Source organism: Ailuropoda melanoleuca, chromosome 9 (genome assembly GCF_002007445.2).
Source record: "Ailuropoda melanoleuca isolate Jingjing chromosome 9, ASM200744v2, whole genome shotgun sequence".
Classification (NCBI taxonomy): Eukaryota; Metazoa; Chordata; class Mammalia; order Carnivora; family Ursidae; genus Ailuropoda; species Ailuropoda melanoleuca.
Window position 1 is genome coordinate 99,207,779 of NC_048226.1, and position 26,018 is coordinate 99,233,796.

A 26,018-nucleotide genomic window follows, 5' to 3' on the forward strand; every position below is an offset into this window, starting at 1 on the left:
CCAAGGGGTTCTGGATATGCTAGACACTCCCGTGTCTCTGCCATGCTGCTCTGCTAACTTTACTGTGTCCCTCCTTCGAAGGTCTGTCATCTCTCACTCCTCCCCCCGCTGACCTACCTGACACCAAGGTGCACTTTCTGCTCCATAGTTTTTTATCTGAATGCTACCATGTGCCAGGCTCTGTGCTGGGCTTGGGGGAAGATGCAGGTGGTCACGGAGCCTGCCTACACTCAATGCTCCCGTAAGGACAACTACCCCTTTGATAATGGGGACCCAATGGGTCTGGGTTGAGAGATGCCGGAGCTGCTGGCATCCGCCTTTGTTTGGGGAGGCTTTACCCAGAGGATGCCAGTTGAGAGAAGTTGGAGGAAAAGGCTGGGAGTCTTCACAGGCAGAGAAGGGAAGAACAAGTTCCTTTCTCTGACATGGGGAGTGCCTGCTGTCTGCAGCCAGGGTTTCCAAGGGCAGCTGAGGTCTGTCTGGATGAGAAGGGCCTGCAGGGCCCCTCGGGGAAGCCTCCAAGTTACAGATGAGCTCAGATCCTGGCTCTGGGTTGGTGTGGGAAAGCTACTGGAGAAGGTCAGGCAGGGAGACCAGGGTGGAAATCCAGGAGGGAGGTAGGAGGGAGGCTGAGTGAGGCCAGAACCAGAGCCTGGCCCATTGGAAGGCTCAGTAGGCCACAGCAATTCATATTAGCAACAGAGATTAAAAGGGGAGCTCCAAATCAGAAGTGAGAGTGGAAACTTATTTTAAAACCTTCTTCATCAACAGAAAAATCCCAAGACCTTAATCTAAACACCATGAGTGGAGTACTCAGCTCCTGGTCATATGCTGAGTCCGGGGTCTATGGGGTGACATGCTATCCATACCCTCCCCACCTCCTTCGTCTGCTGCCCGTGGGGCCTCACTCTATTCACAGAACAGGATGGGAGTGCATGTCTGTGAGCAAAGCCCTGCACATTCCCCGAGCATCAGCTTCACGCTAACTACTGAGAAATGCCTCATGTCCCCAAGCAGGGCCAGGGAAGTGGCCCCAGGGCCACACATACTCCTTTCAAGGGAAACTGGCCAGCCTACTTCTTGGGAAGTCCTGACCTGAGGGGCTCTCTGGTTCTTTTAACCAAAGGAACAGAACCAAACAGGCAGATAAAGCATATGCACAAAAACCAGTTGCTACTGTACAACCTGAAACACATGTGCCACTGTGTGTCAACTGTACTTCGATAAAGAAACAGAGAACATTGGTGCTAGACTCCTGGGTCCCGCATAGCTCAGGAGCCCAGATGCGCGGAGAAGATGAGCTCAGGAAGACTCCCGAGTGTGACCTCATCACTATCGCCGCCCTGTCCGGAGCACGTCAGAATGTGGGGGACCCAACCCTAGCTCCACCAAGTCCCAAGTGTCACTTCAAGCAAGTGGTGTCGCCTGTCTCATTTGTAACATGAACAGGAGAAAGGGACCCTCCTGGTGCAGATGCTCTGCTCTCTGCTGCCCCCTGCAGGCCAACCGGCGTGTACACTGGGATTCTTACTCTACCTTTCAAAGCGGCTTTCATTTCTAGTCTTATTATTTCCTCGAGGATGAGGAGTTCAAAAAACACCTCTGCTAGGACCCTGACACATTTTATCGCACACAATCAGCTCCACACTGCTTCTTCCATCAGGCTCCCAGTCTAACAGCGAGACAGTCCTGTATTACGTGCCCTGTGCCTCTGCCAAGGGAGGCATCAGGACAAGAGACTCCAGATGGGACGGAAAGGCAGGGGAGGATTTTGACAACATCAGAAGGTCAAAGGCAGGGGACCTGGTGTTATTACCAATATTATCGTGTTGTAACCTCCCAACACCCCTGTTGCTGCTGCAGAAAAGTCTGGTACTTGGCCCAGGAAGAAGCTCACAGAACCAGAAGACCCGAGTCTCAGGGAGCCCGGCTGTCAGTGGGAACCCTGCCCTTGCTGGCCTCGAGCTCCTGGCTTCAGTGAGGTTCAGTGCCAACTTGGTCTGCCCTCAGGCCTAAGCTGGATCATTTTTTAAGCGTTTAACACCTTGCTAAAGGAAGATCAGAGACAACCTGGAGTTTAAAGGGATTTTGTGTTAATGTCTTGAAGCCAGAGGCCAACACTCGCAGCCGCTGCTTCCCCATCCATGCCCCATCCAGTGAAGGCACACAGGCTGGCAGGGAAAGCCAGGGCTCCCTTCCAGGGGTCGGCACCGCGCCTGGATGCCAAAGGCCTCGGAGCACCATGCCATGAGAGGAAGGACGTGAAGAGTAACTTCTAAGCTGATCCATCCTTAATGGAAATGACTAATCCTGCTCATCCTGCCAAAGCCACAGGGAATGGTGGCACAGGCAAGGAGAACTGGCTTGGGGGGATGTGGGAAGTGATGTGCATCCTGGCCCTGGCCCTGGACTAGCTATGTCTAGCCAAGTCACTCTGCCTTGCGACGCTCAGACTGTTTCCTGGGAAAACAGTGATGTAGCAGGCACCGTCAGCGCCCCTCTCCAAATACCCCGAACACACAGCAACCTGGCAGGGTCCTGGGTTTTCTGTAGCCACAGGGGGACCCTTGGCCCGAGGGTGGGACACGCTGGGAGCTCTTGGGAGTCAGCATCCCCGTGCAGGAGCAGCCTTCACCCCCTGGCCAACGGGAGTGCGCATATACACCCCCGCCTCGCCCCCGTCAGAGAACAGCTCCGCCATGTGCCCCACATCTCCCAGGCTGTCAGTGGAGGGGAGCCCTCGTTGTCCACAGTGGAAGCCTGCTCATGAACACACCCTCCCTTGCTTCCCTTCCTTTCCCCACAACACAACCCCTTAAGTCATGTTTCTGGAGCATTTCCCAAATAAACTCCTGGCCCTTGGATCCTGTTCTCAGGAGAGGCTTCTGCAGAATCCAGCCTTTACTTGGTGGTAGGGCAGCTCTCACGGGACTCCAGCAGGTGGTGGGGTGCATGCTTCTATTCCCGGCACCTGGCCAGACATGCACCACTCGTAGTCCCATCCCCATGAAGGGGCAGGGGGGTCCCCAGGGAACCCACACCCCCTTCTTCACCTCCTCTGACTCTCAGGGCACCCCTGCATCCTTTGTGCAGAATCCCAGGCTATCAGGAGCCTAGGCAAGGGGCCAAAGACAAGATTTATGAAAATTCAGTAAGGTTTTATCCACCACGGAAGCTTGTAATGAGTTGAAGTGGAGGAAAGATAATAAACAGTTGATTTACAGCCCCTCGGTTGCAGCCAGACAATTACTTTTCAGGTGGACTCACTTAGGCATGAACATATTTCATGGCTGGTTTTAGGCAGCTCTGAAGTGGGAGGGGGGGCCGACAGTGTCCGCCTCTGCCTACGGCTTTCTGATTAAGGGCTTGACATGGTGAGTCCTTAGGGAACAGACTGGGACCTACAGAGACCTGCTGAGTGACAGAGGGGCCTACATGCAGCTCACAGCTTCACTTGCAGGGATTTTTCTATTCTAGGGGGTCATTCCTACAGGTTGCAGGATCCTTACTCCAGCAGGTCAGGCCCCACGAGAAGGAGGATTTCAACAATAACAGCGTCTGAACTACTATGTTTCTTCACTGCATCTTTGGCCAGAGTGTTCTTTCCAGCCACCAAAAGACTGAAGAAAAGAGCCAAAGACAAAGCTGATGTAATGACGTAGTGGCGTTTGTGCTACCTGAGAATTTCTTTTAAGAAAAACAAATTAACACTAGACAGTCCCAAGGGGATTCCTTACACCTGCTCCATCCATGGTATATGGAGACATTTGGGAAGACAGGCGTCCCACTGCCAGGGGTGTGATAGAAGGTAGGCAGTCATTTCTGGTGGGAAGCAAATGAGACAAGATAGGGGTGGGGGAACAGGGCGGGGGTAACTTGGAGAATTTCAGGGATGGAGTGAGGTGCCCAAGACCAGCGCTGGGATGTCAGAGGACCACAGATGGAAGGAAAGGGGGTTTCTGTTTGACAAGTGATATTGTGGGGAAGAAACTGCCATTTCCTTTCAAAGCATTTGAGAGACAAAGAGTGGTGCTCCTTTAATTATTTTTGATGGTGATCTGCATTTCTTGAACACAAAACCAAGGAGAGACTGGGGTCACGTGCTACTCTGGTTTATACTGGGGTCACACTGAATAGGCACAGAGCTAGACCTAGACTTTACTTCTGGGTTAAGCAATGCTAATGTGGGTAATGTGGATATCCTGAGGCTTAGTAATAGCATTTGAAAAGGACTGAGTATTTGAGATTCTTTTAAATAACAGTAAGATAGTGCTACAGACTGAATGTTTGTGTCTCCCCCTGTATTCTTACATTGAAACCAAAACCCCTGGTGATTGGGGCGCCTGGGTGGCTCAGTCCTTAAGCGTCTGCCTTCGGCTCAGGGCGTGATCCCAGCATTCTGGGATCGAGCCCCACATCGGGCTTCTCTGCTGGGAGCCTGCTTTCTTCCTCTCCTATTCCCCCTGCTTGTGTTCCCTCTCTCTCTGGCTGTCTCTCTCTGTCAAATAAATAAATAAAATCTTTAAAAAAAAAAACAAAAAACCCTGGTGATGTATTTGGAAATGGCGGCTTCCAGAGGTAACCAGGTAAGAAAAGCAGAACCCTCCCAACTGGAATTAGAATTAGTGTCTTTACAAAAGAGATCCCAGAGGGGTGCCTCAGAAGTCTCAGTTGATTAATCGACCCACTCTTGATTCAGCCTCAGGCCATGATCTCAGGGTTGTGGGATTGAGCCCTGCGTTGGGCTCTGTGCTGGATGTGGAGCCTGCTTAGGATTCTCTCTCTTTCTCGCCCTCTGCCCCTCCCCCAGCTCTCTCTCTCTCTCTTAAAAAAAAAGAAGAAAAAAAAGAAAAAAACCAATACAATGTTAAGGTGCATAGTTAACGTACTATGTGTCTTTAGCAAAGGAGGGACCACATCCAAAGATAAGTCACCAGGAATGAAAACTAGCCTGGAATTCTTATGGCTGTCATTCAGTAAAAGGCAGCAGGAGGTGTGCTCTTTGGGAAGAATCAGAAGCAATGGGTGGAAGACACAGAAGACGATATTCCTATTCTTGATGAGAAAAATTTCCAATAAATGTCTATTCTCTATGGAAGGAACTGTCTAAATTTCAAAGCCAGATGCACTGGCTTTGAAAGAAGTGTGCCTTCTATTTCTAGAGATATTCATGTGGAGTCTGGCTGAAAATAACAGCTATCCTCAACTTGGACAGGGCCCGGGCATCCCTGTCCTTGCAAACTATTATAAGCCCTGAAGTTACCACCTTCTAGGGACTCTGTAGTCTCACTTCGATCAGGCTGATGTGACCTGTTCAGCATACGTCCAATGGGAGGACCACTTCATGGATTTCATTTTGGAGACTGTATTAAAACCTTCCTTGATTCTCTTTATGTCTTCACCTCTATCCTTAACGGGAGGCAGAGGGGTAATGAACTCATTTGGCTTAAAATACATGAAAGCATGCTATTTCTCCCACATCACATCCCTTTCTCAGACAATTCGGTTTCACTGGATTTACCTCAGATTTGCAAAAGTTTGGCCCGTGAGTCATTTTTTTTCTTCTTTAATTTTAATGAGTTTTGTTCTCTCCTCCTTCAATCAGACAAGCCTTGGCTTCCCCAGAAGCCTTATTCCCACAGGAAATACACCAAGTTTTAGAACAAAGCCAGTGGACGGGTCTACAACCCTTGACGGACTTGAGGACCAGTGACCCACTCCTAGGTTAGCTAGAAAGGGAGAGTCCTTGCAGGCAGGCCCAGGGAGCCACCAGGGAGTGGCTGTGTGGCCAGGGGATGGGGAGGAAGTTTTGGAAGAATAAAGACTCACGGGAGGGCCAGCCACTCCAATGCCTGGGTCACCACGGTTGCCAGGAGAGCCACGGATCCCAGGTGAACCTCGGTCCCCCTAGAGAGAGGAAAAATAAGATTAAGAGGTCAGTTCTGGGCAGGAGAGAGCCAGTATAGAAAAGGAATTATGCCCCTCCCACCATCCTGACTGCATGATCCATCGATCCATCAATGCCTCTCCTGCCACGGAACTCCGCATGTCCCTCCAAGGTCCCCCAGGCAGCCCATCACCCACCCAGGCCACCCCTCATGTGCACAGCCACCAATGGTCATCATGCACCTTTCAAAGCTTACTGTGCCCCAGCCTTGGCCATGGCTCCAAATGTGGTTATAACAAGATGGTACCTCCCATGTGACCACAGTTCCAAATGTTACTGAGCTTTCTCCAGACCTCATCACGCCCCCATTCTGACTGCATCCCAGATTTGACTACACACCTGTTTTTCAAATCAGGTCCCAGATCACCAACAATTTACCAATAATTTGCCAAGTACCTATGTTTCTCCAGCCACTTTTACAGGGGTTGGGAGGGGCAAGAATGACTGAGCTATAACCACTGCCTTCGATCACAGGGGTTCAGAGAGTGTGGGTCTCAGTTCTGTCTTCAACACCTATTCATGGTTGACCCAAGAAAGGGGCAAGTTCCCTGAGCTTTAGTTTCTTCATTTACAAAGGGCAGGTAACCACAGCGCCGGCCACATCAGCAGGCAGTGTGCCCCTGAAAAAAGTTACGAGCACTGGGCACCATCCTGACACAGAGCCCGGCCCGGCTCTATGTGCTAGTTAGCTGTTGTGGCCGTGGCCCGTTCTCCTGCACCTGTCATCCTGGACTTTAATGGGCAGAGTAAAAGGGAAGAATGCTTGCCATTTCCTGTAGAAGGGAGCTGAGACTGAATCATACCCTTTTATCCACAATTTCAAAATCCTCAGCCTCCGAAAACAAGGGCTTATCCTAGCTTGACCGGATCTGATGCGGGCGATGTTCAACCTTCAGTGACCCCATTGTGTGTGGACACTTAAACATTTCTGTCGCATCAATATTAGAGTTTGACTAGGATGCTGGCCCACACACCACAGTCAATGTTACGCCTATAGAGTGCAAATTGCTACCGTTCTAATTCTAAAATAAACCCAGCCCGGAACACACTGTGTGAGAGACCGCACACCTGTACGAGGTCAGCTGAACTCAGCCAAGTCTCACACAAACCGGTGGCTGATCTTGTCCAACGTATTTAATATCCCTGGGATGAGTTAACTCCTATGACAAATGAAAGGAGCTTTAGAAGGTTGGTGTGAAGAGCCAGTGAGACAATGCACAGCAATGTGATCTCAGGTGGAACTTGACATTGCTAGGCAACACGTTGCTTATTATGGTTTGTGTTTCTAAGCATGAAAAAAAAATCTCATTAATAATCAGCTTACCCTCTAACCATCATTTCAATCAGAAAACTTTACATTTGGGCTTTTAAGAAAAGTAATGTTTCTAAGACGATTCGTTTCCGTGCAGTAGGACTCTGGCCTGGTTGAGTACCTCAGTCACATACTTGTTCAACCAACGCTTCTGTTCATTTGTTTCTAGCAGCGATATGGGCTCCTGGACCAAAAGATGCCCATTCCCAACACTCGTGCTGAGTTCTGAAGAGAAATCGCATTCATGGGAGGTGGGAGGGATGGGGCTCCTGACGGACTCACAAAAGAGATCAACCCGACCCCAAACCTCTCTCTAGTAACACCGTGGCTGGCCCTTATCCTTCCAGGCCCACCGTGGGTGGCCCATGCTTCCCAAGAGCCAGGCACCCCTCCGACTCACCCCTGCCTCTGTAACTAGGCCCCCCCTGAAATTCTCTTTGAAGCCCCAGATGGTACATTGTGTTTCTTTAGGAAAATGTGCGGTGGCTCATTCTGCGAAGTACAAGGTGTTTGGGGCTGCTAGGAAATCTAATTTGTATGCAGGGGGAAGAGGGGGGAGGCAGGAAGTCGAGAAATAAGACAAATACGGGGAAAATGTGTAATGAACAGAGGACGAACATGTTCCTTGTTGTGCCGGTCGCAAGCACTCTGCACCAGTGAGAGGGACAGGGGGAAGATTTCAAACAGGCAGTTAGGGGACTTTAGGTCCAGTTTTAGGATAATGTCCACCTGGTCCTGTAACCCTGGGTAAGTCCTGTAACCTCTCTGTACCTTAAGACCCTCATCAATGAGAATGAAAGCAAACATTCCATGGAACTCCCAGGTATCTTGTGAAGACTTATTTCAAAGGGAAGACACTATTTAACATGGAGCATCACAAGTATATTATTACCACTTCATCAGTGGAATTAGAGGACAGAAAATAAACCAAACACACTTAAATGCCAAAGGAATCCATAGCCTTCTGCATCTTTAATTATAGTTAACGTAGATTTTCTTATCACTTTCTGTTTTAGCTTGGCTCCCCTCTAACTCCCAAGGCTGCCTCACACACACCAGCAAACCCTAACCACTGCCAGCTGGACCACGCCAACCCTCCATGTCTCAACTTTCCAAACACTGACCCATCAAATAAGACCATCCCAATCATTCCACTTCCATAAATCCAGCTCTGCCTGTGCTCCTCTCTGTCCTCTTCCACACCCTTGTATAGACCTTCTTTAATCTTAACACCTTGCTCTCCCATTGTGCCTGCCTCACCCTCTGACTTCTATGTAAGTATCTTAAAAGTGAAAACTATCCATTCGTTCATTTACCCGTTAATTGAACAAGTGTTTGTCAAGTACGTAGAATGAGTCAGATCCTATGTTGGATACAACATTGATACACTTTTTAAAAGGATTTATTTATTTATTTGTTTGAGAGAGACCGAACAAGGAAGGGGGCCGGGTAGAGGGGCAGGGAGAGAGAATCTCAAGCAGACTCCTGGCTGAGCAGGGAGCCCCATGTGGGGCTTGATCTCACAACCCTGAGATCATGACTTGAGTGGAAATCAAGAGTCAGCTGTCTAACCTACTGAGCCACACAGGTGTCCCAATATCTATACACTTTTGCATCCATAGTGCCCAGCTTAGGACCCAGCCTCAGTGGCAGGTTTTAATTGCCATTTCCTGAGTGCCAGAATGGGTGAATCCATCATTGTCCACATTTTGTCAGGTACTAAATTCTGCCTTTGAAGAGAAATCAACATTGTATGGAGGAGGAAGCAGGATAGCCAGGAGGGAGCATTCAGCCCAGCCTGGAATTTGAGTCTCTGATTGTTCTCTTCAGCAAGGTAGCCAGGCCTGGCTCCTTTCCTGTGTTTATGGCCCATTGTGATGCTAACATTTTCCCAAAGCAACAACACTTCACAGTTTAATGGGCTGAGAATTTTAGCAAATAGCCCCAAGAAAAGAGAAAAAGATTTTAATGAACCATCAGCAAAAGGAGAAAGGCTCAAGATTAAGAAAAAAAAGGGCAAGTGAGCTAGAATCTGTGATACTGACTCAAGAAAATATTTTGGCTGTAAGACATTCTGGGCCAGTCCAACAGCGTCCAGGGAAGTAATGTGAGTAAGTGTGGGTCGTGGAAGGAGAATGACATCATTTCTTTCCATGGGAGCCCTTCAGGAGTTAAATATGCTTTACTCATTTAAACAGAAAAGGACAGAGGGTCTCAGACAGACTAAACCACTTGCTTCAAGTCATCTATCCTGTAGGTCGCTGAGCTGGGATCCTAACCCAGTTCTGTACGAAGGCAAAGCCTGTTCATTTTGCTGGAAACAAATGCCACACAAAGAAAGGAACGGTGTCTTTAAGAACCTTCCTGCAGTTGTAAGTAATTAGGAAGTGGGGGGTGCCAATGAAAACCTTCCTGTGGTTTTCTATTCCAGGGGATTCCCTTCAGCACCATGGACAGCACAGGGGTAGGGCTCTCAGCCCTTCTCTGGTTTCTTTCTGTCCCTCCCTTCAACTAAAGACCCCCTTGAATTCAAACTTACCTTTCCAATGCCAGTTAACTATGGAAATCTTTATTTCTAAACCACATTCTAACTTATAAATGTATACAGTATCAGCGCTGGAATGGGTCATCTGTTGCCATGCCTCGCATTTTAAATAAGAAGGAACATTTGGCCTAAAGGACAGCATGACTAACCACCCCCGGGTCCCCTGCAGTGGACACTAGTGGGTCAGTTGGGCCCCAGGTCAAGGCTCTCTTCCCTCCTGTCTCTAATATGCCTGGGGGGTGGATAAGGGCTCTCTCGATCCCCATCCCCTAGCTGCAACCCTAAAGCTGACTTCGTAGGGTGATCTCATAAGGACCACTAACATTTATTACACACAGACCCAGGACACCATAAGTTAGGCAACTATTCTTATTTGTATCATATCAATGATTTTCCCCCAAACTCTGCCTGAGAGTTGAATTTATTGAACTCATAAATAGTTATCACAGGGAAAGGGCATCTTAAGGCATTTCTGGTGCCCTTGCCTTCCTTTCTTCTAAGAGGCTGGAGGCTCCCCATTGGGGAGGAAAGCAAGAGCACAGGAGTGCCGCTGATGACACATGGGGCTCACCGCATCACAGAGGGCCTCAGAGACCGGCCTCGGGCTGGCAGTGAAGGCCATGAAGTCCTCCACAGTCTGTATCCTGCCTCCTGCTCCTCTCCACGCATGCCCACTGCTCCAAGCATGTGGGGCTATTTTATATGCCCCCAAATGCAGGAAAAGTTTCTCTAAGGGTTTTTTTTTTTCTTCAGAAAATAGAAAGTGGTCATGTATTTGCTCAGATCACTCTGAGAACCCTCCTGTTTCTTTTGACTTGGACTGTGAACAACAAAATCACTACCAGGCATTCACATGAGTGACCAAGACCTCAATCAATGCAAGCTTAGGAGGCTTACAGAGGCGAGCTGCCTGAACGGGGGAAAACCAGGAAGCAGAGAAGTTTGATGTAGAAAGCAGCGAGCATTCCCGAGGCCTCAGACTTCTTATCCTGGATCTTACTGTCAACGAGCCTCTTACGTACCATTTCAAAAAGCAACACAGTCTGTGGTTATGTTGTTGAAATCCCAAAGATACAGCTCTAGCATAAAAAGGAACAACTCTCCTACTATTAAGTGGATGGGGATCTGGGGTTTGGGATAAAGCTTCTGGTAATTGCAGCATCTATGGCTTCCAGAAGCACCGTCTCCTAACTCACACAGCTGGGAGGGTTGGGCATGCGCTGTAGAAAGTCCTGGCTGACCCAGAAAGTGGCCCTGGGGGTGGCAGGCAATGGCACTGAAGGCCCCCAAGAATTTTTAAAATTTGTTTTCATAAATACACGCAAGTGGGCAAAAAGTAATATAGTGATACATTTTAATGCGATTTTGAATATGGATGTTAAATTAAAGCAAAAAAATATATAAACATTCCAATGTCCGTCATGGACAGACTGACCCACATTCTCCAGCTCAAGACTCTGAGTTGGTCAAATCACGTTTCACTGGATGTGGGCGCGCTCACAGCATGTGCTCATCTGTGAACACATTCCACGTCCTGCCTCAGTGTCTCCTCGCATGTTAGTACCCCAGGGGAGAACTCCATCCTCACTTCTTCCCTTGCCAACTGCTACATGCACTGTAAAATCAGGACAAACATCACCTCCTCCAAGAAGCCTTCCACAGTCAAACCAGGCTGGGCTGGGGAGCCTCCTCCGAGCTTTCTTCTGCCTCAAGCTTCCCCCTACCCTAGCACTTGTCTGCTTCTGCCTACTCATTTATTGCTTTCCCCTCTGGTTCCTGAGCTGTTGGAGGGCTGGGAACATGTCACATACATCAGTGTTGTCCCAAGGCCTACCTCAAGATCTGACACTTGACAGCCCAGTGGATGGGCAGCAGATGTTGTCATAAATGCCCTTGCTGGTGATCGGAGCATAAACGAGTCAGTGAGTGACTGACTCAATGTAAAGAACACTTCAGGGAAGTGTCCTTATTCACTCAGGAAAGCTCTCCTAAGAACAGTCCCTCCTGGGGGCGCCTGGGTGGCTCAGTCAGTTAAGGGTCTGCCTTTGGCTTAGGTCATGATCTCAGGGACCTGGGATCAAGCCCTGGGTCATGCTCCCTGCTCAGCGGGGAGTCTGCTTCTCTCCCTCTGACCCTCCTCCCTGCTTGTGCACTCTCTCTCTCTCTCTCTCTCTCTTTCTCTCTCTCGCAAATGAGTAACTTTTTTTAAATCTTAAAAAAAAAAAAAAAAAAAAAAGAACAGTTCCTCCTGGGCCAAGTCAGGTTTTCTGAGTTATGGTTGCAAGTGAATTGAGGGTGAGATGACTGGTATTTACAAGAGATTTCCCCTTTCCCCCTGAGCACACAGCTAGCCCACAAATCCAGTTTCCCCTGCTGTCAGTGTTGAGAGGTTGGGGAAAATGAATTACCACCTCCACGTCTGGCCCACTGAGTCTGTCCACTGTCTTTCCCTCATTGCATACCAAGGATTGGTACCAGACTCGGGTCCCAGATAGTGGGACAGTCACTGGACTGAGGAGCGTGCGTCCCTGAATGGCTGTGTGGGCCCCAGCTCCCACCCACCGCGACTCCCAGTAGTCTTACTGCGAATGACACATAAAGTTTGTGAATGAAGCATTTAAAGATTGGGGATCATCTGTAACCATGATTAGACTTAAAATGCAAAACTGCTTAGATCTATTGCTCTGCCAGTTGAAGAACAGTGTCTTCTGCAACTTTATCCACCAGCAAGCATTTATTAGGCACCAACTGAGTGGCAAGGACATCAGTATCACCAGTATCACGGTTCAAGAGCCCTAGAGTCTTTAGTTAAGCGGAATGTGATAAACTGAGGAACGGGGAAGTGGACTGAGGTAGCCAGAGACACTACAGTAGAACTGGGCCCGGGCCCTTTGTCAGGCGGCGCACGACATCACGATTTGCTTGGATACACACTCACCTTGATTCCTAGAGGTCCAGGTAATCCAGGTGGCCCACGAAGCCCCTGGGGAAATGAAGGATACAAGGACAACGATGAGACCACGAATGAGCCTTTACCCATCCACCACCAGCCAAGCTGTGTGCGCCCTATGCTGTGGGCCCGAGAACGACAAGGGTCTCACTGTGGCCTGTTGTTTACAAAAGAAAGTACAGTGTTTGAGCTACAAGTCCCTTGTGTGTGAATTCTGCCTCGGCCACCTACCACCTCTGTGTGACCCTGAGCAAATTCCTGTCTCTCTTAGCTTGCTTTCCCACTTAAGATCTTTTTCTATAGGCACCCGCAAGTACGGGAGGGCCAGCCTTCAAAGGAGAGCTCATGGATTCCAAAGCCTGGTATCTTTCTCATTTCCCATGATATCAATACCTGGGGGAACCAATGAGAAAAGTCTTCAATTCCATGCTGAAGGGCTTTGCTTGATGCAGACACACGGCCAGATTTTTAAAAAATCACAATTCTATATTTGGATGTATTGGCTGAAAGTGAAGGAAGAAGGGAAGGGCCGGTCCCTTGTGGGTTCACAGCCAAACTCTGTGACTTTGGCAAGTGATTCACCTCCCTGAACCTCATATTCTCCATCAGTAATATGGGGTTGATAATACTGCCTTGGTCTGAATGCTTGATTCCCTCCCAGATCCATGTGTTAAATCCTAAGGCCCAAGTGAAGGTATTAGGAGGTGGGGCCTTCATGAACGGGATTCCTGTCCTTGCAAGAGAGGCTCCAGAGAGACCTCTCATCCCTTCTATCATGTGAGGCCATGCAAGAAGTGGGCATTCTGTAACCCAAAATGGGGCCTTCACCTGAACCTGACCATGTGTTCACCCTGAACTTGGACTTCCAGCCTCCACAACTGTGAGAACTAAGTTTCCGTTGTTTAAAGCCACTCATATACGATATTTTGTTATAGTCAGCTGAATGGACCAAAAAAAAGGACTCACTTCTCAAGGTAGCTGTGAGATTAAACGTATGGTGCTTAGTGCCTGATACCGTAGTTAACATAATAAATGCTCACTGAGGGCCACATTGTATGGATTTATGCATATTCTCTCACTTAATCCTTGGGAGGCCAGACAGTCTCTCTCTTTTTTCCTTTCCCTTTTTTTTTTTTCTTTCGATTTGTAGCCTGATCGAACGGACACAGAAACCTGTCGACCTAATACTCACTGGCTCTCCATCCTTTCCCTGTCCAGGTGTTCCAGGGAGCCCGGGAGTCCCGGGATCACCCCTGGGACCAGCTGGTCCTGGACTCCCTTCTTCACCTGCCGTTCCCTGGAAAGAAAAGGGACAGTTTCCAGGATCAGTGATACGCAGAAGGTAAGCTTCTCAATGGTGAGCTAGCCTAAAGGGGGTCACTAGGCTTCCTAGTGATGCTCTGTTCTACACAATGTATATAATAAGTTGGATTGGGTTCCCACAAATGTGTATGCTGAAGTCCTAATTCCCCAGACCTCAGTTGAGAAACAGGACCTTTGCAGATGCAATTCGTTGTTAGGTTGAGGTCATATGGAGGAGGGTGGCCCCTAATCCAATATGACCAATGTCCTTGTAAGAAGGGGAAATCTGGACACAGGTGAGCACAGAGGGAAGCCAGTGTGAAGACACAGGGAAGGCACCCATCAATAAGCCAACGAGAGGGTTCTGGACAAGACGCTTCCCTCATGGTCCTTGGGAGGAAACAGCCCTGCTGGCACCTGGATTTAGGACTTCTGTTAAGTCACCCAGTGAGTATCTTTGTCACTGCAGACCTGGTGAGCTGATGCGAGGTGGAACTTGGGAATGGGAGGACATTAGCACTTTTATAGTCCAGTCCTCTACCCAGTTCAGGAAGCATCAGGTACATCTCTTGTGGGAGGTCTGCCCATTTCTGCTTGAATTCCTCCAAGAGCAGAGAGCTCACCACCTTCCCAAGCCTTATTCCTTTATCAGGCAGCCCCGTTAAGCACTGTTTCTTTACATTCAGCCAAAAGTGCCCTTTCTGAAATCTTCCAGACATGCGACACTCAACGTTGGAGTTCCCTGGACAGAATCTAACCCCTCTTCACAGTGTAGGCCCTCAGCAATAGGAACACAGCTCAGGGCTCTGAAGTGGGAGGAGGAGACAGAGACCAGAGACAGAAAGCTTCCAGGACCTGAGGAGGGAGGGAGATGGGCTTGGAGCCTGCTCTCGGCAAATGCTCGCCATTTGGACCACAAAATCTAGAGCCCCCTGTGGCAGCCCTGGCTGCAGAGCCACAGGGGCTCCTGTTCCTGGGTAGGGCTCCCTGGGGGCTGAGTGAATGCCTGCAGACACTCCTTGCTGGAGAGGGCGTGGTAAGGGGCAAGGGCTGGCAAGGCAAGGGCCTCTCTCTGCAAGCCTAGGACAGGATCGGCTTCCCGGAGCCTCAGGCCAGCCACTGGACACCGTGCAAGAGAGAAAGTGCATGCCCTGGCAGCTGGGCTTCTGACCACTTTGCAGAGCACCTTGGGGTTCCCCTCCCAACTCAGCCCTGGCACCGGCACAGCCAAGGAGAGGTGTCTGGCTCCCTCTAGCGGTGGATGTGCCAACAGCTCACTGATTTCCTCATCTTGGCTCTCAACTGGACCTCAAAACCTCCAGCTTCTTGGTCACCCCCTTCTAAGGTCGTCAGTGCCCTACTTACTGTGTGTCCAGAATAGAGTGCAATCTTCAGACGTGGTATAATCAAGGCACAGCAGATGGGCCGGGGTTATTTCTTCCCCTGGCTTCATCTGGGTACTGTACTTTTATTACCGTAATCTACGATGGTATTATCTTCTTTCAAAACAAAAATTAGCACCGGCACCACATAAAGGTTATTATTGGGCTTATCATCAACCAACACTGCAAAAAACCCCAAGATATGTCCTACAGGTTGGCTAAGCGTTTTCCTCCACGCTAAACAATTTTTCTCCGAGACATGTATTTTAAAATCCAGTGTCCCTGCCAAAATGCAAATGTACCACCTATTCTTGTTAAATTCTGCCAAAATAGAAAGGACAAAATGATCTCTCCTTTAAAAGGTTCCGGCTAAAGTGGACTTGAAGGGATTCCTATCAGGGCATTGAGGCCCTTGCGCTTAAAGGGGCCGTCCGCCAGGTGGAGGATGTCCTGTGATAGGACACTGCTTGAGGGGGGAGATGGGGCAGTGGATCTCCTCCCTGGCCCTGTGCTGAGCCCTCTAATGGGTCGGTTCTGCACTTCATCTTTACAACCTGCCACCAACGTGTCATTGTCCTCGCATTACAGACGAGAAAGTCCCAGTGCATAGACGGAGCCCGAGATCACGCATCTCCACACTGGCACATTCGGGGGATTGCAGTGGGAGGGTCGCTGCCCTGCGAGTATGAGATTGTTGGCAGAACACCAGGTTCTACCCACTGGAAGCCAGGAGCAGGCCCTCAGCAATAAACCCCAGAGACACCTTCTAAAATGTAGGTGAAACAGGATTTCGAAAGGCTGGGGCCCCGCCCCTTCTGCCTCTGCGGTTGGTGTTCTGTGGGGACACCACGTCTCTCATCCCTCTAATAAATGAAACTCTTTCTCAAACTGGGGAAGGCTTCGGTGTGCACAGAGGCGTGGGGTGGGTACACTGGTGCACCCAGCTGAGAGAGCGCAGGGTTTGGAGTCAGGCCTTCTCAAGAAGCTGAGAACGGCAGCCACGTCTTACCTTCTCTCCACGTTCCCCGTCTTTCCCAGGAGGCCCTCTGATGCCAGGGAGGCCCTGAAAAAAGACAGGTTATGCACATGGTAAAGTTCAAGATGGCCCGGGGCCCCCAGAGAAGGGCGATCATATGCCCTCATAACCAAGGCTACCATCCATCCCCAAAAGCTCCCCATCCCTGACTTATTCCCCAGGGGGTGGCCCTCTCCTCCCCACCTGCCCAAGCGGCCCCTCCCAGTCTGCACACACACCCCTGTGCCGAGCCTGCCCTGTCTGGTGGTCCACCCCACCCTGGGTTGTGGCTCTCAGAGGGCAGGGCCTGGCCTCCGCTGGACACCAGGGATGACGAGGGTGACCTAGGAACACAGGCTCCACAGCAGAGAACTGCTCTGCCCGTGACCTTGGCATCACCTGGGGCTTGACTCGGACACCAGGCTGAGGTACGAGTGGCCCAGGGACACCACAGGAGGGAAACAAAGCAGTGAGAAGGGGGAGGGTGGCAGGCAGTACACAGGAGTGCCGCTGGAGCCCAGTCCTGCAGGTGCTCTCAGAGCCGGTGCAGGACACGCCCGCTGGGGCTGCCCGGGTGACGGGGCCGGCAGCCCAGGCTTGCACTAATCACCATGTGTCCTACAGCTGGACAGTGCCGTCTCTGAAAGCCAGAGAAAACCCCCAGGCACAGGAACGCAGGGTTGGCAGGCACTGTGACATGACACAGGCCATGTTCCGGCACCATCTCTGGCGACCACTAAGGACGTGACTCTGTCACCCTGCGTTTGTGTTTCCACTTGGGTAAAACAGAAGCAATGAGAATAATCGCCTCCCAGGGTCGAGGGGATTTCACGAATTAACACGTGCAAAGTGCTTGGAACAGATGCTGGCCTGTGTGAGTGCCCCGTGCTTGTCCTCCAAACTGCTGTGTGATCCGCACGGGCTGACGACCCAACAGGACTGACCTCGGTCTACTTCAGGGCAACCCATTCTCTGCTGCCCTGGACTAAATGGCATTGGGTGTTTATGGCGGAATGTTCAGCTGAAATCAGTGTCGATCGACCATGGCTCTCAAAGCTAGCAGCCAGCCCAGGGAGGGGAGCCGGGGTCGGCGGCGGGGGACGTTAGCGGCTGTCAGGCATGCTGCTCTCTCCCTTTTGAAGGGAAAAGCTGAGGCCCCAGGGAGTGGCCTGCAGGGGTGTCACCACAAGCCTGCAGCTGGGCCGTGATCAGCATCCAGGGACCCTAAGGGTTGGGACCCTATGAATCTTTTGGGTTTGTCCTGTCTCTTCGACAGGTAAACTTTTGGGTTTGTCCTGTCTCTTTGACAGGTAAACTGAGGCTGACTCCAACATCCCCCACGTTTACAGGCTTTCTGCTGTTTTCTGCAGTTCTCACAGTTTTGTTTCCCACTCGGAGGTCTGATGACTGACCTCGCGCCTTAAGCTGGTGAACTTTCTAGATGTCCTTGTCTGGGATGCCCATTTCCCCATCTGTCAAATGGGAGCCAGGATGCCTATGCCTACACCCACTCCCCGCAGGGAGAACAAACATGTTAACCGGGGGGGTTGCAGATCTGCACACAGCACTGGTGCCCCGCCCCCTGCCCCCCGTTACTCACCGCACTTCCTGGGGGGCCGCTGGCACCAGGTGGGCCCACAGTTCCAGGACTGCCCTATTCAGAAGCCGAAGTTTAGAAAGGCCCAATGTATCAATGACCAGTAGTTACCCCAGTATCTCTCCAAAACTGCCTTCTCCTCAATTCACAGTAACTTGCTACTTCTGACCTGCCGTTCCCCCCACGGGCAAGGTGGGCCTCCTCCCGTGTGTATGTGGGGGCGCCTAGCCGGCCAAACCTCCAGTGAGTGGGATTCTGGCACACACGTGGGAGACTGGAAGACAGAAGGGCTCTCAGAGTTTCCTTAAGACCAAGGCATGGAGGTCGCAGAGGTGGTGTGTGTGTGTGTGTGTGTGCGCACGTGCACACTTAAGTGCATGTGTGAGCGTGTGCATGCCTGCGTGTGTGTTGACTTTGACAGATGAATCAGGGAATGCTTCCTGGAAGAAGTGGGCTTGAACGCAACACTGATGGTTCACAAAGATTCCATGGGAGGAGGCATGGGGGTCAACACTATGGGGATGGGAAACAGGGAACTCCCCATGGACCGGAGGCTACTCGTGTTTCTCCCAGGCCTCCATGTCTGCACTCGGCTTCATTGCCCTGCAGGCTGCCCTCTGTCCGAGGCTCGCTCTCTATTAGCAGGGAGGAACCTGTCATCCGCCCCTGCCCCGTGACATCCACATCAGTCACCGCCCTTGGCTGACCTCATTCCCATTTAGCCATACGCACAGCTGGCCTGGGCGCGCAAGCGCCCTACAGCGGGGGACCTCTAACCCACCATCCCAGAAGCAGCCAGCGTGGAGGTGGCCTCAATCCACCAGGGCCACACACGAGCCTGAGCTCTGCGGCCCCACATCATGACACGTCACTCCGTCAGCCCCAGGGGTCCAGTGCCCACCCCACAGAGATTCCGGCCCCGCAGGAGGGAAGGCACAGCAGCGGAGAGCTCAGAAGGCACGTGCATGAAGGCACCTGTCTGCTCATGTCCCTAGCTGCACCTGTGTGCTAGAAGCTTCTACAGGCGTGTGTGCATCACAGTACGTGTGCATGCTGGTTTTAGAGGACGTGTATGTGTGAGTGGGTGTTTGTGTGCCCCTGTGTGCCTCACCCTGTGTGTGTGGAAGAGACTCTGTCCATGGGTTGGACATGTGCGAATGTTGCAGAGACCCGTATGTCTCTCCTGGTTCTCGCTGCTCCAGGGGCGCCCAGCCCTGACCAACCACTCCGCCCTTCCCTCCCGTCGGCCCCGAGCTGCGAGCCCAGGGGCGCAGGGCCAGCCCAGCCTCCCTCTGCAGGCCCCCCCCGGAGGCGCGTGGTGCGGGAGGACTCACAGGGTTTCCGGTTGTTCCAGGTACCCCACGTGGGCCTTCTTGTCCCTTGGCACCCTGCCCGGGACACAAAGAGGGAGGTGAGACATCTTGGGGAAGCTGTCCTCGTCCCCATGCAGGGCCATCTCAGGGACAGCCCACTCATCAGAGTAGGTGGATGCAAACTGCAGGACAGGGAGCAGAGGTCCAAGCATGTGGAAATCACAACCCCTTGGCCGTGGAGCTCTGCTTGTTATCTTGTCCCTTCCTTGCCACCCCAGGGGGTTACGTGTCAGCGCTGACACTTCATGTAAATGGGGCTCCCAGGGACAAGGTGGCCCAGGTGCTCAGAGCCAGCCAGCGGCCCCCTGGTATCTGAGCCCCCACAGGTCACTGCAAAGGGACCTCTCCAGAGAAGGGGCCTGAGAGAGACAGTTAAGAAGCCCAAGCAGAGAAAAATGACAGCAGGATTGAAATGCGAAGCCGCACCAGCGTCACTTAAAGGCGAGCTGCCAATCCGAGCCGGGAGGGAGGGGTTTCTTGCATCTGAACCTCCCCGTGGTGCCCCAGCATCGCTTCCTCATGTAAGGGTCCAGAGGCAGCACCCACCCCCAGGGCTGCGTTTTTGGGGTGCCTTATGAGGGCCTTCAGCCCCGGGGCACTGGGCTCACCACACCTGTGGCAGCGCCCCTGGTGGGCAGCCCCCAAATGCCAGGTAAGCTGACCAGGGGGGATAGGGAGGGACAGGGGGGCTGGTGGGGATTCCTGCACCTCAGAGCACACAGGTGGAGAGAGGGTTTCTTACCGGCGCTCCAGTGGGTCCCCGAGGCCCCAGTTCTCCAGGATGGCCCTGGGATCCCTGCAAAGCAACCACCATCAAGGAACCAGGTCATCACCCTAGCACTTAGCAGAGGGGTTGGGGCAAGGACACGTGCAACAGGTCTGATTTGGGATCCACAGTGAGGACATTCTCGGAGTCCTGAGAAGGTGGGAGGGGCTGCATTCAGTTAGTGGGGATCCTGTGTGTGGACTGTACAGTTCAGACCTGCCCCCAAGTGGCCCTTGGACGCCCTGTAACCAGTGCACAGGCTGAGAGGCATGGGTGCGGGGTGCAGGGCACTCACCGGTTCCCCAGGCACTCCGGGATCACCCTTCTCTCCTTTTGGCCCTTGTTCTCCCTGTTGGAGAAGCAGAGAGTACAGCAGACATGCCCTGCTCTGCGCACAGATCAGCCACACTGCCCCCCCCCACCATGACCCATCAGCAAAGGCTGCTCCCTCTGCCTGGAGTCCTCTCCCCTATGACCCCACTTGGACTCTGATGATTCTTACTCATCCTCCAAGTCCAAGACCAAGAATCACTTCTTCAGGGAAGCTGACCCCGAACTCGGGGACTCACATGGCAGCGCCGTTGTCCTCCACAGACTGGCCCACAGCAGTTTTACCCTTCTTTGTACGGTTCGGGTTTGACTCCCACCCCCTCCAGCCCCAAGCCCTGCAAGCACAGACCATCAATGAATAATGATGGGAGGAATGTTGAGGGGAGAGACTTCTCTCAGACCCCAAGCCTCTCCCCTTCATTATCTTGATGGGGAAGCTGGGGAGGAGGCTTTGATTGAGGGACCTGACAGACGGGACTGAATGTTACACTCTTACTGGCCAGAGTGGGGTGTCTAACTTTTGCTAAAGAAGAGAAGGGCTAGAGACAGGGAAAGGGGCTCCAAGATGGGACTGCCCAGAATAGAATCATCTAACGGAGAAGGAGACAGGCCATTCTCTTCATCTGCTGGTGTCATATCCAGGACTCCCAACACACCTCCCAGGAAGGGTGGCGGGACAAGACAGCCTCACCTTGCTCTTCACACGTGAAGGGAGAAAGTGGCAGATAGGAGGCTCCACCAGGGGCAGACCTGGAAGGGCTCAGGCGTCTATCTTTCAAGAGCTGAAGGGCCATTGTGGGAGAGGGGTGGAGACAGCGGACCATGGTGAAAACACCCTCAGCTCTAGAATCACAGGGACTGGATCTAGAGAACTCTGCTTCCCCAGTGTGCTGGCTCTATGACTTGGGGGAAGTATGTAGCCACAGTGTCCTCTGTGACCATATCTGCGAGTGAACAGGTGCTCTCTCTTGCACGCAGCATGAGGATTCAGTGACACAGAGAAGCGGCGGCAGAGATGAGCCCCAAAGGGGACAGTGTGGGGGGGGGCGTCTGTGGAGCTCTCTGGGGAGAGCAGAGTAACAACCGAAGCCTGTGCGTCGGAAGGACCGTGCATGGCTCCTTCTACAGAAGCAGGACCTAGAGCTGTCCGAGAGTGCCCTGGGCGGCTTAGGGAGACACTGGGCTCCCCATCTATAGCAAGATCCCGGGAGAGATGGGATGAGTGCTGCCTGGAGTGGAGAAGGGAGGCCTGCATAGGCAGGGAGCTTGAAAGCAAAGGCTTCTGAGACCTGGAGGTCTGGAAAGGACACTGGAAGCATCTAGAAGGCAAACTCTTAACATGTGAGTTAGGGAGCCTGGGGCAGGCTAGTGGCAAGAGAAACTGGCAGACAGGCTGCTTTCCCTCCCCTCGCACAGGCAGACTCTGGAGACCTTGCCCCAGAGGTTCCCTCCTGCCCTCCTCTCCCGAGTGACAGGTGGATGCCCCGGTTAGTCTGCATGGCCCTGGCTGATTTTCTCTCTCTGCATCGTGTGTGGCATGGAACGTGCCTGGTCCACCTCAGGGAGCTGTGGCCAAGATTCCCTGAGATTGCTCTCGCAAAGTGCCCCGTGCCACCAACACAGGTGTGACCCCACTCCTTCCTCTAGAGTCTCTATCGCAAACCAGCTCAGAACACACTCCGGCTCCATTCACCAGGACAGCAACACCTTTCTCCCAGCATGTGTTCCTCCTAGAAAACTTCCCATGGTGTGGATTTTCCAAACCCTTTGGTCCTCCAATCACTGGCCATACAACTCATAAAGACAAAAGAGCTAACAGGGTTATCTCAGGTGATGCACTGGGGGAAGGGACTGTAGGTGGCAGGAAGACAGGCTCAGGACCCAGGAGTGGTCGGGCCAAGCCCGAGGAGGGACCCCATGGGGGCTTACAGGCAAGGTGCTCCAGCCATTTCCAGCCCGGGCCTGGGAGTCAGTCGGGAGGCAGAGCCTTCACTCCAGGGGCACTTAATAGCTCATCAATAATCACTGAATGCATGGCTGTGACTGGCTTCCCTTCCTGACTCCCCCGACTGGTGAGATCAGTCACACCAACACCCTCTCTGGGCTCAGTGTCATCTCCGCAAACTCAGCACGGGTCAGCATACTGAAGACTCCTTTGCAGGCTGAGGGGGCAGAGTAAGGCTACCCCAGACCCTTCCCTAGATGGCTGCTTCTGCACCACCTGCTACCCCACCCCCCCAGTTACAAAGACCCTCTTGAGTTCTTAGCTGCAATTTTCCCAGGCTGCCTGTCCCTCCTTCCTCCAGCGAAGGACTGGCTCCCCCCTCTAGACCTGCACACCACCTCAAGGCCTCCCCAGGTATGGTCCCCAGCCAGCCCCAGCAGACTTCTCCATCTCCAGGCAGAGGGAGGTGGGCTTTTCCTTCCAGCCCTCCTCCCCGCTTCTATTTCCTTGCTTCATTATGCCCCGAACTTTGCCACCCGCCCCCCGTGCAGGGACTCAAAGGAATGGGCCTCAGGAGAGTTGGGAGATGTCAAACAACACTTCTTGAAACCATCAATAAAAATACAGTTACCATGGCGACGAGACCAGTCCAGAGAGATACATGCAATAATCCACAATGAATCTTTTTTTCCCCATAGACACAATTTCCTCACTTTGCAACCTGAAGTGGATTCCTGGTTTCCAGAAATCTCAGACCCTGCAGGAAGTGTCTGCATTGGGGGAAAAGGGGAGGCCTGGCAGGCCCCGGCCCCCTGTCATGAGTCTTCCAGCCGGAATGTCTCGGAAATCTCTTTAATGGAGAAATTGCTTTAAGGAGAGGCTGGCCCTATAGCCTTGTCTCCAGCTCAAGGGGCTCGGGGTGGGCCCGAGGGAGGGAGAGAAGCTGTGCTCCCACCCCCAAATCTATTCTCCCCCACAGGCAACTCCCAACAACTTCGGAAGTCCACGCTGCCCAGTGACGCCCTGTCCACCACTCCTCCTCCCCATCTCACCTCCAGAGAAGCTCAAAGTGCTTCTCCTTCTGCCAGGATCTCAGCCCCTGGCTCAATCCCCCTGCTCCCAACTTTCCCATCAAATACAGGATTTGCTGCAACTTCTTACATGCATCTAGTGAACACTGAGCACCAGGAGAAAGCAATGATGGACACATAGATGTCAGCGGGCTCTCACAGCTGTGTGGCCCGGAGCAGCGGGCAAAGTCCCAGGAACAGGAGAACCCTGTCCTGAGAGCACAGGGGACAAGCAAGTACGTGCCTCTGGCCTCAGAGGAGAGCCTGGAAACACCTACCTCCCTTTCCCATCAAATACAGGATTTGCTGCAACTTCTTACGTGCATCTAGTGAACACTGAGCACCAGGAGAAAGCAATGATGGACACATAGATGTCAGCGGGCTCTCAACAGCTGTGTGGCCCGGAGCAGTGGGCAAAGTCCCAGGAACAGGAGAACCCCGTCCTGAGAGCACAGGGGACAAGCAAGTACGTGCCTCTGGCCTCAGAGGAGAGCCTGGAAACACCTACCTCCCCGAGCACCTCTTGCCAACACGGGAGGAAAACTTCCTAGCGGCTGCAGTGATGGTGAGCCCCCTTGTCTGCCAAGGCTCAGGCTTTACGAGAAGCCCCAAGCGCTCCCTCCACTGGCCACCCCCGAAGCTGGCCAGCTCTCCACTGTCCTCTCTCAGAACAGCTTCTCCTAGGTCTGGGGCTCCCCCAATGCACTTCAGTCTCCAGGTCCCCTTCACGGCCCACATCCTCAGTAATGCTGTGTGGGATTCTTCAGTCGGCCACCACGGCACACAGCCCCGTTCTCCTCGAGACCCCCAGCTTCGGTGCAGCGGAGAACCAAGGTCACCCAAAGACATGGCCGGCCCTTGCCCTCAGCCAGCAGGAGGGGACCTCCAGGCCGCTGGACTGCCTGCCTGACTCTGGAGCCAGGTCCTTGCAGGGCCCGTCCCCACTCCCCCGTCCCTGCTGTCAGGACAAATCTGGAAGCCACGGGGCAGCNCTGCCTGACACTGGAGCCAGGTCCTTGCAGGGCCCGTCCCCACTCCCCCGTCCCTGCTGTCAGGACAAATCTGGAAGCCACGGGGCAGCTCCGTGTGCTGGGACCGAGTCAGGACCCAGGGCATGTGGGCATCGCGGGCCCGGCTGGGAGGAGCACCTGCAGCCTCGAAGGGCTGCAGCTACTTACTGGTATCCTCGGGTGCGGTGTGAACAGGGATGTCTGAAAAGGAAACCACAGAAATGAGCAAAACATGATTTGACCGTCACAACCTGCCTCTAACAGACAGATTGAGTGGGAGAAGGGGGCCCCAGGCNGGATCGAGTGGGAGAAGGGGGCCCCAGGCTCCCTGGAGTGACTTTTAGCGTGGACAGGCACCATCACCAACTACTCTCCAGTCCCTGAGTGGTGGTCATGGCAGGGCTGAAAAGCACTGCGGGTAGATAGGGGACCCTGGAGTCACACCCCTGCCTAAAACTGTGTGACCACCTGTCAGCTTCTATTCCCTCATCGGTAAAGTGGGGCAGAACCCTCCTCTACCCAGAGTGCTGTGAGCTGAAATGAAGAGGCTGTGCAAGTAATCAGAGCCTGGGACCCAGCGCCCCCCTCCCCAGAGTCCGCCACCCCCAGCATCCGCTGGCAATGATGCAGGCGAGGAGGAAACCAGGGGAGGCGTCTGGGCAGGGAGAATCAACTTATGCAAATCTCTTTATCCCGGCACATAGAGCACCTTGGGCAGGCCCCCGCATGGCCCTCCAGCCCCACCCCACGTCCACGCCGCGGTTAGCGTGTTGCGGGCTTCAAGGCTTCTCGGACCACAGGACGTTTGCACCTACTGCTCCTTCAGCCAGCAATGTGCTCTCCTCCTCCCTTTATCCGGCTGACTGTGGCCCATCCTTCAGGCCTTTGTTCAATGTCACATCTGCAAAGACCCCCCTTCCCCTCCACCACTCAAATATAAATTAGGTCCCCTTGTTATTCTCCCTGATTGTACCCTGCTCTTCCCTCTGCCGGCATTCACTAGAATTTGTCATGTATGTGCATCAGGGCCACCAGTGACTGAAGTCTGTCTCCCCAACCCTGCCAGTGCCCGACTCACGGCAGGTGCTCAAAAAAATAAGTGAATGGGCCGAAGGACATCATGGATTCTAGTCCAAAAACACAATGAAGTCAAAATAGGACAGAAACAAGCTTTTTCAAATACACCTTGCCTTCCATGTCCCCCAGTACTGGTCTCTTCTCCAGAAGAAACCACTGTTTTTCAGTTTAGTAAATTTTTCTATATATTTCCACATAATTATGAATATATAGAAACACATTAGGCCACAGTTTTGCACAAGAATTATACAAATATCATCAGTAAATACATGGTTATTTGTCCTTGTTGATATGGATAAACCCACATATTCTTCACAATAACTGTATTCCCTGCATCATGGATAAGAAAATTGGAGGCAGGTAAACGGCTTAACAAAGCTCCCACCACTCTTGAATG

At 52.4% G+C, this 26,018-nt stretch overlaps 1 protein-coding gene across 1 annotated transcript in view; it reads right to left on the reverse strand.

Moving 5' to 3' along the window:
• The window catches only part of COL22A1 (collagen type XXII alpha 1 chain), a 235,160-nt gene that overhangs the window by 69,378 nt on the left and 139,764 nt on the right, over positions 1-26,018 (reverse strand). The window contains exons 30-38 of the mRNA XM_034668525.1: positions 24,713-24,910; positions 20,485-20,538; positions 20,166-20,219; positions 19,385-19,438; positions 18,054-18,107; positions 16,448-16,501; positions 13,947-14,051; positions 12,743-12,787; positions 5,830-5,907 (exon numbers count right to left, since the gene is read on the reverse strand). Of these exons, the coding sequence (XP_034524416.1) occupies positions 5,830-5,907; positions 12,743-12,787; positions 13,947-14,051; positions 16,448-16,501; positions 18,054-18,107; positions 19,385-19,438; positions 20,166-20,219; positions 20,485-20,538; positions 24,713-24,910 (696 nt within the window). The remainder of the gene's footprint in view (positions 1-5,829; positions 5,908-12,742; positions 12,788-13,946; positions 14,052-16,447; positions 16,502-18,053; positions 18,108-19,384; positions 19,439-20,165; positions 20,220-20,484; positions 20,539-24,712; positions 24,911-26,018) is intronic.